At 33.9% G+C, this 14,729-nt stretch overlaps 1 protein-coding gene across 4 annotated transcripts in view; it reads right to left on the reverse strand.

The window, feature by feature from the left end:
* Positions 1 to 14,729, reverse strand: part of LOC114251014 (voltage-gated delayed rectifier potassium channel KCNH8) — a 91,309-nt gene that overhangs the window by 17,665 nt on the left and 58,915 nt on the right. For 2 of the 4 annotated variants that reach the window (XM_028185159.2, XM_089730652.1), the window contains exons 4-6: positions 3,838 to 4,068; positions 2,576 to 2,713; positions 91 to 338 (exon numbers count right to left, since the gene is read on the reverse strand). In XM_028185159.2, coding sequence (XP_028040960.2) covers positions 91 to 338; positions 2,576 to 2,713; positions 3,838 to 4,068 — 617 coding nt within the window. The remainder of the gene's footprint in view (positions 1 to 90; positions 339 to 2,575; positions 2,714 to 3,837; positions 4,069 to 14,729) is intronic. The other 2 variants (XM_089730653.1, XM_089730654.1) reach the window with 2 other exon arrangements.

Raw genomic sequence — 14,729 nt, forward strand, 5'->3', positions numbered from 1 at the left:
TAAATTTATAAATCCTCCAGTGTCCTGTTAAAATCAGATATCCCGGTGTCCACTAGTAAGGAAGACTTAAAATTTTAATACAAAACTCACATTGTTGAGTTTGAGTTTAGTCTTCATTTTGTCTGGTTTGTAATGTCCTGAAAGCTGGTATAGTACAGCACGCGAGCGCCGCCTACCCATGTTCGCGGGCGAAGGCGCTTCTGGGTCAAGATTCCCATTCGGGTCTGGAAGTAGGCAACTAGATTCAGCGCGGAACCTGGCGCCCAAGAGTGCCGCTGCGGGTACAAATGGGGATAACGCTAGAGTGACCACGCCAGCCGAAGGCCGCACCGCGGCTCCTGTACGCATAAACCACCCTGTTACTGTACGGTAGCTTCGATCACTTTGTCACTTATGTTTAATATTATTGAGTACCTTCCACAATATTTCTTTTCAATTTGTTCATCGGTACGATTCTTTTTTTGTCGTTCAGCGTGTTTACTTCGTAATTGAAAAAAGAAGCACAATAGGTAGTCAATCGACTGTAAGGAATCCAAAATTCTTACAGTTATAGCTATTGTGTTGAAGATCGCTATAGATTATCGTAAATTTGATACTATGAAAAGAAACCATGTGGTCAAGTTTTACAATTTTCGTTTGAGCGTCCAAAATCTCTGTTACAATTGATGATAAAAGTTTTATTTGAAAAATACAAGTAATCGATAGCAGTATTGGTGGTCATTCAGCTTATTAAACTCAAACACGTCAAATCAAACTGATAAGTTAATGCGTAGGTATGACAAGTATGTACTTATAAATTGGATCACATGATACGTGTTTATTTGCGAGAACGAAAGAGATTTTGGACAACAGAAAATCAGTATATCAGAAATGTCGCCAGTCTATTAAAGCAGACATTAAGCGACTCAAATTGAATAAGTTTTTAAAAAAATAGCACATGTAAATAACCTATTATATTTCGATGAAATTTAGGCAAATTAGCTATACCAAATCGCTTTTCTCAAATGAATTTTATGAACTACAATATTAGATCTATAGAGATCTCTACTGGCCCATGCTGACATGAAACGCTTTTTGTGACTAAAAGTACCTTAAGCATATGAATAAAAAATATTTTAAAATTAAACATAAAACAATAAAATTTGCGTGTCCTTACATTAATGTTGATAATTGATGTTCCAGGAAAAGTTTATAAAAACACGCCTGTGGCTCAATAAAAACACTGCATTTTAAATGCCATGGGAAATGATAATGAGGTATATATAGTATTTAATAAAAACAATAAAAATTATAAATTACATATAAGAGCGACTTGATGACAAATGCTTTTTTTAACTCGTATTCAGAGTAAAATATGCTAAGAAAATGCTAATTTAAGCACACGCAACTTTTATCATAATTAGTACGAGACGTGTAAGTTGACACCCCTCAAATGTTGAATTTATATAGCTGCCATTTTAATTGAGGCGTGAATATTTTATTTAAAATTAAAATTTTAATTTTATAGTGTGTTTGGTAATTTAAAACTAGTGAATTATTTCATTGATCAATAAAAAAGATGACTTCAACATTTTCATCGACGGCTTGTCAAAGTATTCACTTACTTATCTTGTACTTACATGATTTTACTAATAAATTTAATCGATTTTATGGCTAGATGGTACAATTACAAAAATTTTATAGGAACGGAAAGATTACTGATGGCCCGGAGGCCTTTCCAGTTTCACAGGACAGGTGGGCGAGCACGAGCTTAGCCAGGAGGGAATTACAAACTGTAACTAGACCGCAGGTAATATGGTCTTTGTGGCATGCTAATAAAGATCATTAAATTTCCAAAACTACGAAAATAATAATCGTAATAAAAATCATAAAATCACAGAATGAAAGCAGAATGCTCACGCAGCTGAAACTGGCGACATTGCAAATTGTTTTATATTACTTATATATTGGAAAATGACAGGGTGGTTTTTTTCGTCTTTCATACATACATTTATGTTTTACATTATTTAATTATAATGAGTTTTCTTTGTATTAAATATTAAGTGTAGCATGTCCTATTCCTGGTTAACAACATTAAAAGAAACTTAATATAAATGTTCTAGAAAATAGTCAACGATTCCATTATAATTAACTGTATCGTTTTGAGATATTCTGTAGACCCTACAACACACTTTGCACGGAGGATAAAGCCAAAAATTACGTATAGAAAAAATATATCAGAAGTGAGGATAGTGTATTTGAAGTGTTTTTAAACATTACAAAATTCTAACTACTTGGACTAATGTCGATCACATTTAAACAGTATCTAGTAGAAACAAACATTCGTAGAGAACTTTACCGTGCGGTGATGCTCGTAACTTGCTATGGCAATTAGGAGCTACGTGAGCTCAATCTAACGCTAGCAACCATAGCACCTAAAATGTCACTAAAAGAACGTGCTTAATATTTTTAATATTTGCATCTTTAATATTTTAGTGATTATTCAGAATTCACAGTAACTTAATAATATACGTAATAAGTTCATATAAAATAGGCATATTCACAAGTGTCTAGAGCGTCCCCTTAAAGTACTCACCGCTGTCGAATTCCTCGTTAGTGTTCATGGCGGCCATCTTGGTATTGGTGATGTCTTTGAACGAAGCGAGAAATAAAACGACTTCTCGTTTCTCGTTCTTAATTGGAACGATATCGAGCAGACACCAAAAAGGAGATCCTGGGGAGTTTAAAGTTAATAAAATTATTTTATCAATGTTGTGAAACTCGGGCATAATTTTGATTCAGTTCAATCGAGACGTCCAGATGTGCAGTATTACTACATAGTATAAAACAAAGTCGCTTTCTCTGTCCCTATATCTGTCTGTCCCTATGTATGCTTAAATCTTTAAAACTACGCAACGGATTTTGATGCGGTTTTTTTTAATAGATAGAGTGATTGAAGAGGAAGGTTTATATGTATAATAACGTCCGTTAAATAGTGGAGAAATCAATAATAAATTACAGTTTCCGAAGCGAAGCGAGAGCGGGTCTCTATTTCAGTAAATGTAACGATCTGTGAAACGTTCTCGGAGTGTCATATTGGAGTGCTCTTTATAGTCTCTAATACAGTAGTATTGCGTCGCTCCTGAAGGCCGTAAACGTTTGGTGACGACGAACAGCTGGGCGCTTGTAAAAGTTTAATACTGTCGAATGGAATCGTAAACGCCTTATTGGTTTTTGTTTACGATTGTGGTGGACGGGCTGTTTTTGTAACAACAAATCCAAAAACCCACTTCCCGTTTTCGAAGTTAATCTAAAGAGAATACGTTAAAACTCATGATTGAGATTTGTTTTTTCATTACAATATTTATTGTTTTCCATTAAGTAAGCTGAGCGTTTGAATTATTCGTGGTGATTTCACGAATCGATTCATGCACGAACTAAAGAAAACAGTATTTGTTTGAAGCATACACTTTAAAAGCATCGGCTTTCATAAACGGAATTTTGATTACGATAAAACTAGAAACAGGTACACTCCAGTTATTAATATTTATTTATCGAAGAGATCGTTTACCTGTGCCGCTGTGCGTATTTCGTAAATGACGCAATGTTTATCTTATCAAAGGAACTGTTGATTTTAGTACGGTGATTACTGAATCAAATTATTTCGTAAATTCGAATAGCTTTCTTAACACATGGTTCTTTGTTTTGTGAACAATAGTTTTAATATGTCAAATAGTTTAAGTAATAGAAAATGAGAATTATTTTTTGATTGACCTAATCTTAGTTGTGTTTCAGGTTTTTAGATATATAGACGCTTAGATGAGAAATTAAAATCTTTGATAAATATGTTACTCATACCATTTTTCTTATAAAAGATAAGCTCCAACTTCAGCTCGTGTTTGGTATCCAGTGCGGTGTCAATCTCCTTGCGATGTTCATCTCTCGTGTCTGGGCCGTGGAGGAACTTACAGGCGCAGGCCTTTTGCATTATGTTGGCCCTTGTCCAGCCTGTCAGCTCACAGAACCCATCTGAGCAGTACACGATCGGGTACGACGGCACTTGTGCGTTACCAAGCACGAAGTTACTGTCTGTTAACAAAAACATGTTTACGTTAATATTTACTGAGTGTAATATAATTTTTTTATTGCATACATGGCTGGACGAGCTCATGGCCTACCTAAGTGGTTACCGGAGCCCATAGACATCAACTACGTCAATGCCGCCTTCCATCTTGATATATAAGTTTTAAGTCTCGGTTTTTACAATATAACGACTGCTCCATCCTTGAAACTGAAACGCATTATTACTCGCTCACGTGACGCGCGGCCACTGGTAATTACGCAAATTAGAATTTTTCGGGTTTTATTTTTATTACACGATCTTATTCCTTCACCGTGGAAGTCAATCGTGAACATATGTTGCTCGCTCACATGACGCGCTATCACTAGTAATTACGGTAATTACAATTTTTACGGATGTAATTTTTATTACACGACGTTGTTCCTTCATCATGGAAATCATTAGTGATCATGTGTATAGTAAGTGTTTCATTGCAAAAAAGTACCCGCTGCGGTATTCAAACACTGTCACAGTCACATCGTTCGATAAGTATGAATCTGACGTCTTATACTTTAGGCCAAAACGACTCAGACTAGCACTCAATATGACGTATAGGGCCGAGCTAGATACGAAATCAAGATGACAATATTGCGGTTTCTGTCGGATGATAGGTACCACATTTGTAGTAGTTGCCTAATAGCGCATTGTTGCTAATGATAAGGCCACTGTGATCTTCAGATATCGATCGTTCTGAGATCGTGCTGAATTGAGGGCAAGTATTTTTTTAAATAATCCTTAAGACTCGATACACAAGCACCATTTTCGTTTATTGTTTGATTTTACATCCACTAACTTAATAAGATACCTATTAAAGGATACGGATAAAGTTGCCAGAAAATAAATACATATTACACTAAAATCTTAAATACAAAACGAGGTCTGATACGCCTCGTCTGTATCAGCCTTGTGGTAGACTAAAAAAGAACTCGGCTTCTCCGTTGTGCGGATATAGGAAATAGAGGTTTATATATTTAATATGTTCTATTAAAACAAAGTGCCCGCTGTGAAAGTGTTAAAACCAAATAAAACAAGTATATTAATGTTGTGCCTGTACAAATGTCAAATACGTATATGTTGATTCGGTTTGTAGTTCCCAAGGAACCCTTAAGGCAGTAAGTACTTTGAAATTTGTTAATGCTATGAGTCCTAAGCAAACATCCACTGAGCAAATAATAATGCTATGTTAACAAATGTATGTTATACCTATTGGATGTTAGATGGTTTTCATTCACAGATTGTTCTGCTTCTCCGAGTTCAATTACTGTTCCTGATTACTTTATTTATTCTACGTAGAAATACTTAATAATTTACTAATGAACGCTACGTCTAGATATCTAGGGTTGCTTCCTATATTCGATTATTACTTTACCGGCCAAAGCATATAATATGATTAAAACGAAATATTTTTGTTGAAATGAAATTTAACTTAAAAGTATCAAAATTAGCTGCAGTATTTTTTTAAGCTAACGTTATTACCTTATTACCTATTATAATAATTTATTAATCTTGTAAATCTTCACGTTATTTATTTCTGATTGACGTTGAGCAATTTTGTTTCGCGGCAGTGTGGTTAGTATGTCACAAACGAACGATTATCGGCAAATCACCTATTTGCCGTATAATTATTGCCTATCCACCTTTTTTATTGAATATAGCATTATTTATATACATATTAGCAGTCCTCTCTGCAAACGCAACATTGATGTTGAGAGCTGTTTCTGTAGCGTTAGTTCCGCGTCGGAACTCGTATTCAAAGTCACTCGAATTTTCGAAGTATCCATATTTCTTGCCTAAACTGAATAAAAAAAAACAACTGAAAGGTGATAGTCGAATATTGCACATTTTTTAAAAGAACAACCTCATAGCTACCATTCGAAAAAAGTTTCACTCGAAAATCTCAAACCATGAAGGTTCTATGTCAATTCGAAGTACCTTTTACAATAAAACGGCAATTTCATACTTTAACTCCTATTATTTTATTAGAAAAATTGGTAGGTGTGTAGTGGGAGCTCTCACAATACCGGTTACGTGGCAGGAAGCTTAATGGCGGTGACTTCAGATACATATTTTTCATTATTTGACTATTTTATTTGTAATTATGCATCACTAGCCGCATATGCTTAATTAATATTATTTGACTCTATAAGAGTCACAATTTATGGATCACTAGAAGCATCTACATTAATTTATTTTTATTTCACATATCAGACTTACAGCTTTCTCTATGAGCCATTTCTTAAAGTTTAGAGTTCTTTTGTGGTATATTCGATTTGAGATGTCATAGCTTTTATATGAAAAAAAAGATTTCACATTACAAGAATTAAACTTAAACGCAAAACGTGTTCTTTATCCACATTCAATAATGTTGATTTAATGAGTTGTTTAAGTGACAAAGTTATCTACAATTACTACTTATTGATAGTTCTAATTTCATCGCGTAGATCTAAAAATTGAAATATATCAATACAATAATAAATCGGCAGTAACCGGTGTCTATGTACATTGAAAAAAGTAATTAATATAGAAAGGGGTTTGTTTGTTTGCGCACATCTCCAGAGTTGCGGAACAGATTCTCATAAAAAATTCGCAGGTACACAAAGAAAGAATATAAGCTTTGTTTCATTATAAACGAAAGCGGCAAAACAGTTATTGTCATTTAAATATTTTTGGAATTCACTTTTAAAATTTTCTTAAATGAATACTCTTACCACGATAGTTTAAATATTTTTTTCGTTCAAAATACTGAACCGATTTTAACGAAATACGACATGTCGACAATCCCGGGACGGATACCTTTAGGTCACCTTTCATATCACATTTCCAGCCACGCGATATACTGTATAATTAATGTAGACATAACTACGTGCGGAATATTGATGTGATAAAAATACTGCATATTTTAACTTCATGCGCAGTCAGCACCTTAAGAAGAGCGTAAAAGAAAGACCAAAGAAAAATCAGTCAGCTCGTGTCTTAAAAAGAAAGATTAGAGAAAATTCCAGGCAAGTCACGTCATATTCAAAGGCCTGACAATGAATGACCGTTCGAGAATGAGACGAATATTATAAACGCGGCCAGGTGTAAAATCTAAGAGCTCTCTAACACATTGTTGTCGCGAGCAGCTGATGTATTCGATTAAATGGTTGGCAAAAATGCTTTTAACAATTTTACCAATTACATAATAGTCCACATTTCCATTTTGACTAAACTACATATTATAACATTTTGAAATAAATTCAAATCCAACAAATTTGTCTGCGGTTTTTTGTTTATTTTTATTTAGTACAAATTCATGACATAAAATTAACTCATAGTTTTAAATGAATCAATTTGAATAATTACTATTATTCCTGTAAAATGAACCGTATCATTGCTTTAGTGATATTTTCTTGGGAGAGCAGGAACAAGAAAAAGAAAAAAAATAGATAGTATATATAGAATAGTGTCACAGTGCGACGGTACCGCCTGTTTTATTACCAATACTAAATTAGCGTTGTTCGTTTTATATCAGAAACGTAGTCCTTCACAGAGCAGTGAATTCAATTACGCTTTTAGTTCTAATTCTAACTCTATGAATAAAAATAAAAGTCTCCCGTATTTATTGTACATTCACAAACAACACTGACATTTTTCACTAACTTCCCTAATAACTTAGAAATAAATAAAAACAACACTAAAAGGAGTACAAAAGTAGAAAGTTTAGATCGGAAGGAAAATGCCAGAAAGTTTCTTTGTCGTGTCAACGCAAAAGAATAATAACATTAATTTATGGGCGTGTTTGTGGGTTGCTGTGAAAGCGTACATTTTGATTTTCGCAAAAAAAGAAGATTGATGACGTGGGCACAGGTTCAAGGGAAGTTAACGAGAGACGTCTCTCCGTTACCTAAATAAAAAAATGTACCATATAATAAAATGTATAATGTGTCATGCTGTCATTATGTCGCTAATGACTATGATTTTTAGCACTGAAATTAACATGAAAACTTAGGATCGGTAAACTGAGCGTTGACTGTATTTTATTCCTTCATCAATAAGTCGTTTAATGAAACCAAAATTGAAATATCTTCATAGATAAACTATTGATCGCTAATTTTACTAAAATTTGTCAGTGCCCTATTTCATAAAATTACGTCAGCGTTCAAGTTCGCTATACAAATAACTCAACGAACATGTTGCCGGAAAGAAAAAATCCCATTATATTCAGTTTATTTTTAAGATCATTAATTGATAACTAAAATAGTAATTTGTTGTCCTTACAACAACAAAAAACTTTAGAAAATGATGATACTCATACTCATTAATCAATATTTTTAAGGAAGCCAATTTTTAAATGCGAACATTCTAACAACGCATTAAAATTACTTGTGTGGTTTGGCAAGATAATCTGGGTTTCTGTATAACGATCTATTGTTTTGACTTCGAACGGAATTAGATGAAATGTCTGGATTCTGGTAAAGGCGGAAAGGAGGCCAGGGCGAGCGTGCTGCGGCTACGATACTCCAGCTTAAAATAAAGTTTGCATAAATTATTCTCCACTGATAGATTGTTTACGCTGCCTGGAAATCAACGTCGAACTTGAAATTAACTTTTCTTTGCTCAACACGGTCCTTTAATTAAAATTGTTTGTATCGCAAAACGATTTCGGAACATTCGAGATTCATATATTACTTGAAGTGGAACACGTTCGGTTAGTGTTTATTAAGTCACATTTAATAATATTATGCCTGCGTTAATTAAATTTGCTGACGTGCGTTGTTTTGTCAAAATCTAAGGTTTTGTTAAAACGATTTTTCATCATATATATTATAAAACCGCTATATAGATAAATTCGAAGGTATATTTCGAGTATACATTTATTTTAATGAATATCTTATTTTGTCAGTTTCTACCGTTTGATGTTTTTAATAACGAAAATGATACGTTGATAAAACTTACGCTGTCGAGCAAGAGGTCAAACGTACCTTATAGCCTTTGAATCTAATACTACTAGTAATAGATTTGTTCGTTCGACAATATTTCAAATATGAAAAGAGAAAAGGTACCTCCAGCGATCTGTTAGCAATTGTTGTATATATTTCTTTATTTTTATATATCATAGATGAATTTTTTAAGGTACTTTTGGAAACATAACAAGAGAAACACCTAGCGATGTTTTCTTTCAGTTTTTTTTTTTTTTTTTTTCTAAATGTATATGATATATGGTACACCGAGAAAAAATAAGTATTCAAGAAAACACGACTGTATGAATAAAAACATAAATTCACAAATGACAAAGTTTTTATGTAACTTAAATTGCTCAATTTATTCATCAGTCAATCAGTACCTACTGATCTTGTTGGAAAGAAAAGTCTTTGTTATTTCGTCTATCATGAAAATACATTAACTTGTATATTCAAGTTCACGTAAAGATTCTCATATTCTAATTCGAAAGCAGTCGCTACGTAATTGATCCTTCAGCTTAATGAATATTTAGCTTTTATCTCAAATCGTTAAAAGACCACGATTATTTCGATTACGTAAGTAAATCAGTATTAAGTTGTATTACAATATTATATTATCATATAACTATATTTATAAATTGCTTTTTATTTTTATTTTTTATTGCTTAGGTAGGTGAACGAGCTCACAGCCCACCTGATGTTAAGTGGTTACTGGAACCCATAGACATCTACGACGTAAGTGCGCCACCCACCTTGAGATATAAGTTCTAAGGTCTCAAGTATAGTTACGACGGCTGCCCCACCCTTCAAACCGAAACGCATTACTGCTTCACGGCAGAAATAGGCAGGGCGGTGGTACTCGCGCGGACTCACAAGAGGTCCTACCACCAGTAATTACGTGGAAGTCAATCGTGAACATGTGTTGAGTACGTATTTCATTAGAAAAATTGGTACCCGCCTGCGGGATTCGAACACTGGTGCATCGCTCAACACGAATGCACCGGACGTCTTATCCCTTAGGCCACGATGACTTCATTTTTGGCCTTGACGATGGCTTTAGACGTGTAAATAATAGTAGGATTTTAATTGGCAGGATCGTTCTCGTTCCGCACGATCTTGTATAGCCGGAGCCTTCAAATACCATTACATGAATGCTAGATACATCTATTGATTGATTGATTGATTAAAATATAGAATATCCACAAAAAAGAGAAAATAACGATAATTAAATCCATAAATACAAATACTTCTTTATTAGAATTAGATTTATTCTCTGCGTTCCTATTGAGACGGTAGTATATATTTTTAAGTGCTTATTATTTTTAAGCTTATAATCCATGAAAACACAATTTTTGTAAATAGCATAAGGCGTTCACATTTACCTCGCATGATGTAAAATATATCATGTCGTTTACGCAGGTACATTAAACCGAATTACAGTGTTTTAGCTTTTATGGTTCGTTGCAATGTACCTACAAATATTTTTAGAACATTACGTTATATAATCTAAAGCTATTACAGTAAATACACAATTATCATAGTGTGAGGCATAAAGAAACATTCCCCTGGTGTCGGACAAAGTACGTCAAGTCATATGAACAGCATTTTCCGTCGACGATAGCAATTTCTTAGCGGTCGTCCTCGAAAACCCGAGTATGAGATTTTTTCATTTCCAATTCACACGAGCTGAATATAAACCGCGTTTACACTTCGGTTGATGGGGTTCACTTGATACAGACCTTTTTTATCGTAGCAACAAATCGAATTATTGTTCATAAAATATTGATTGATGTTTATCGACTATTCTAATTTAAATAGTAGTTCATTGAAGCCTTAACAGTGGTATTCTTGTTTCATATATTTTTACGGCAACAGCAAAATTTTCTACAGTACGTTGATGAGATTTGGGGCTTCACGGATTTTTTTATTTTTTTTATTGCTTAGATTGTTGGACGAGCTCACAGCCAACCTGGTGTGAAGTGGTTACTGGAGCCCATAGACATCCACAACGTAAATGCGCCACCCACCTTGAGATATAAGTTCTAAGGTCTCACGTATAGTTACAACGGCTGCCCCACCCTTCAAACCGAAACGCATTACTGCTTCACGGCAGAAATAGGCAGGGTGGTGGTACCCACCCGCGCGGACTCACAAGAGGTCCTACCACCAGTAATTACGCAAATTATAATTTTGCGGGTTCCGTTTTTATTACACGATGTTATTCCTTCACCGTGGAAATCAATCGTGAACATTTGTTGAGTACGTATTTCATTAGAAAAATTGGTACCCGCCTGAGATTCGAGATCGGTGCATCGCTCAACACGAATGCACCGGACGTCTTATCCGTTAGGCCACGACGACTTTTGGAATTATCTGTTTTGTGAGCGCATTCAAACAGCAGCATCAATTTAGATATTCGGTACTCGAGATCATTGAGTACCTTTGCATCGATTTAGCATCACAAACGGATTTCAACGTTATTTTTAACACGACGATATCTCTGTAACGGAAACGAAAGTCAAAACGAGATTTAATAACAAGGTTACAACAGCACATTGTTCTTTTGTGGACAATTCCTTATATAATTTGACATTCAACCTAACTTACTTGCTTCCTATAACGAGATAAAGTTCTCAAAGTAGCTAATAACTGACTTGACATTGACGTTTTACGGATTACGCCATTGAATAACTCGATAATTAAATTTAATTTTGACGGAAGTACTTTCTTGATTTCAAAGATTTAAAGGGCTTTTGAGAATATCCTTCTCTGTTCTTCCAATTATGTGAAGATCAAATCGTAACTTCGCGATTAATACCTTGATAGGCTGTAATCTTCGCATAATAGAGGTCAACAATTACGACAAAGCCGACTTCGTAAGATCAGATATTGATTTCACAAAAGACATACATCTGTCAATTACCTCTACTTGTGTACGTTTCAACAATATTTATTCAGTACTAGCTGACCCGGCAGACTTCGTAGTGCCTCAATCGATAAATAAAATACCTAAACTTTTGTATAAAATAAACTTAAAACAAACAAAAAGAATCCATCTGACGGGAGATACATCAAAGGAAAAAAAGTGTCATTTTTATTTAATTCCGAGCATTTTCATATTTATCTACCTTTTAAACCTTCTCTGGACTTCCACGAATAATTCAAGACCAAAATTAGCCAAATCGGTCCAGCTATTCTCGAGTTTTAGCGAGACTAATGAACAGCAATTCATTTTTATATATAGATAATTTAATTGATTTATTTTTATTGAGGACATTATTATTATCTGTTGAAGATATAATTAGATTTAAACGAATGCGGCCACGACTGTGGCTTAGTGCACGTTCGCGAATCTCGGCTAATTTTACTGAGTCGGTTCGGTCAATGCGCCGGTATGCAGTACAGAAATATAACAGAAATAACCGACAGTTAATCGAAACTGGCGCCAATTGGCCACTGAATATTATGTGCAATCAAACTACTTCAAGAAGGAAACGCACGTCACGTTAATGCTTGTAATCATTAAAGCTACGTAATAGTATGCTGTTAAGAACACCCAAAATTAAACTATTGAATAAACAATACGGTTAATTTAAAGATTTTTCCTTTGTTTTCGCAAAAGTTTAAGTTAAGGTATTGAAAAAAACTATCCGTTATATGTTTACCCGCTTTACCTGCTTTTAGACCATGTAATTAATGTATCTATTTATATTTGAACAATCCATAACATTGTAATAAAAGGGTAAATCTATATTCAATGTTCTTAATTCGTTTTTAAACCTGTAAAGCTCAAGACCCTTCCATAGCCAAAACATAGTGAGTACCACCACTCACGATTGGCGACTGGAATATACTGGTATATTCTGGTATTACTCAAAGAACGCTATTGTCCATTCTTAGGTGAATCCTTAAGATGGGTTGCTGCTAGGTCTGTAAGACTAGGTAGGGTGTCTAGGTCAACACCAAACGTCCAAATAAATGAAGAAGAAAAACATATTATGCTTTTTAAACGGTGAATTCTGTTTCAATTTCTTTTTTGATAAAATTGAGGAAAAGACAAGCTTTCCCCGTTTATGAATCTGTAATCCACTTGCGCTAACGCGTCCTGTTTTTTCAACATTAATCCTTTGCTTTCAACAGATCCGTAAAGGTTCACACAAAAAGGTTATGATTACACTTTGAATAGCGTCCGCGGCATCTCGCTTCAATGCTTTCGCTTTTATGAGTTTTTATACCTTCTTCATAAAAATGCTTTCTCGTTTATTTAGACGGATTATCAATAACGATCGCCTCGTGTAATAGAGGAATTCACGCTCTTTTAATCTATGAAAGAAATTAATTTAATGCCTTCGCCGGTGTTGCAAGCTTTATGAGACCGTTAACTTATTAATTCCTTAATCGGCGTGAGTCGATAACGAAGCTGTAATACGTTTACATTATATGTTTATAAAAAATTACAATGTTTTGTTGGAAGTTTATTATGTAAAATAAATGATAATGCATTATGCGAAGGTTCTAGATCTTTCGATTTTCATGGTGTAGCAAATGTATTCGAGATAATATAAAATGTAAGATTCGAGTCGGCATTAATTATGAAATGAATAAATTTGAGATTAAAACTTAACAGGTTTTCTTCAATCACATCCAAAAAGGTCCAAAATCATTAATTCAACTTAATTTTAAGAAACCTTCTGATATTATTTTATTGTGAAAGAAAACCTCATTCTACTCGCGTTGTAATTCATATTGTTGGGTTTCTCCAAGCTCACGTTCATAATAACGAGAAGCAAAATAAGTCTTCCAGTAGAAAATCTTCTAAATTACGTTGGCGTACAATGTACACGGTATCATAAGGCTTATACGAAATATGAAAAGCTTTAAATAAACCTAACGAGAATTATTTTGGAGAACTCTTTCACTTTACACGGCTTCGTAAACAATGATTTTGCTGTATTTTAAAAATACCAAATACAAACGATTTCATTGTTAACTGTTTTAGTATTTGACTAGCGACCCGCCCTCGCTTCGCTTCGGAAACATTAAAACACACATGAAACCAAAAAAATAAATAAAAAAAAATAAAAAAAGTAGCCTATGTTCATCAGGGACAATGTCGGCTTCTAATGGAAAAAGATTTTTTCAAATCGGTCCAGTAGTTTCGGAGCCTATTCGAAACAAACAAACAAACAAATCTTTCCTCTTTATAATATTAGTATAGATTATTAAATTTGAAACGCTTATTATTTTATATAAGGTTTATTTATTTAAGTTTTATTTGTAATGTGCTTTTTATTACACACTAGTTGTGCCTACTTAGCGAGCATTAACGAAGTCCTAAGTACTATCTGATACTGATAACTGATACTATAATACTATCTGAGTACTGAACGTAAAATCCGATTACTCTATTTGCACATAAAATGAGTCTAATGAAAGAACCGACGCGAATTCAAGTAGAAGTAGAAAGTTGTTTTTTTTTAAATAGGACAAAATTCAAAAGAAAACGCGTGTACTCGTTTCTGTAAAGTGAAAAATAACCGAATGAGCTCAAACTAAGATTCAATTTAGCAAATTTTTAGAACGAGGCGTTTGTTGATTATTTTCTGGTCTGGTGATCTTAAATAAGTAATATTTCTTACTTATCGTACGTATTTTCCTATCATTTGTTCGTATTAGCGCTTTTTTTTTTT

The sequence above is a fragment of the Bombyx mandarina genome, chromosome 10 (assembly GCF_030267445.1).
Source record: "Bombyx mandarina strain Sakado chromosome 10, ASM3026744v2".
Lineage (NCBI taxonomy): Eukaryota > Metazoa > Arthropoda > Insecta > Lepidoptera > Bombycidae > Bombyx > Bombyx mandarina.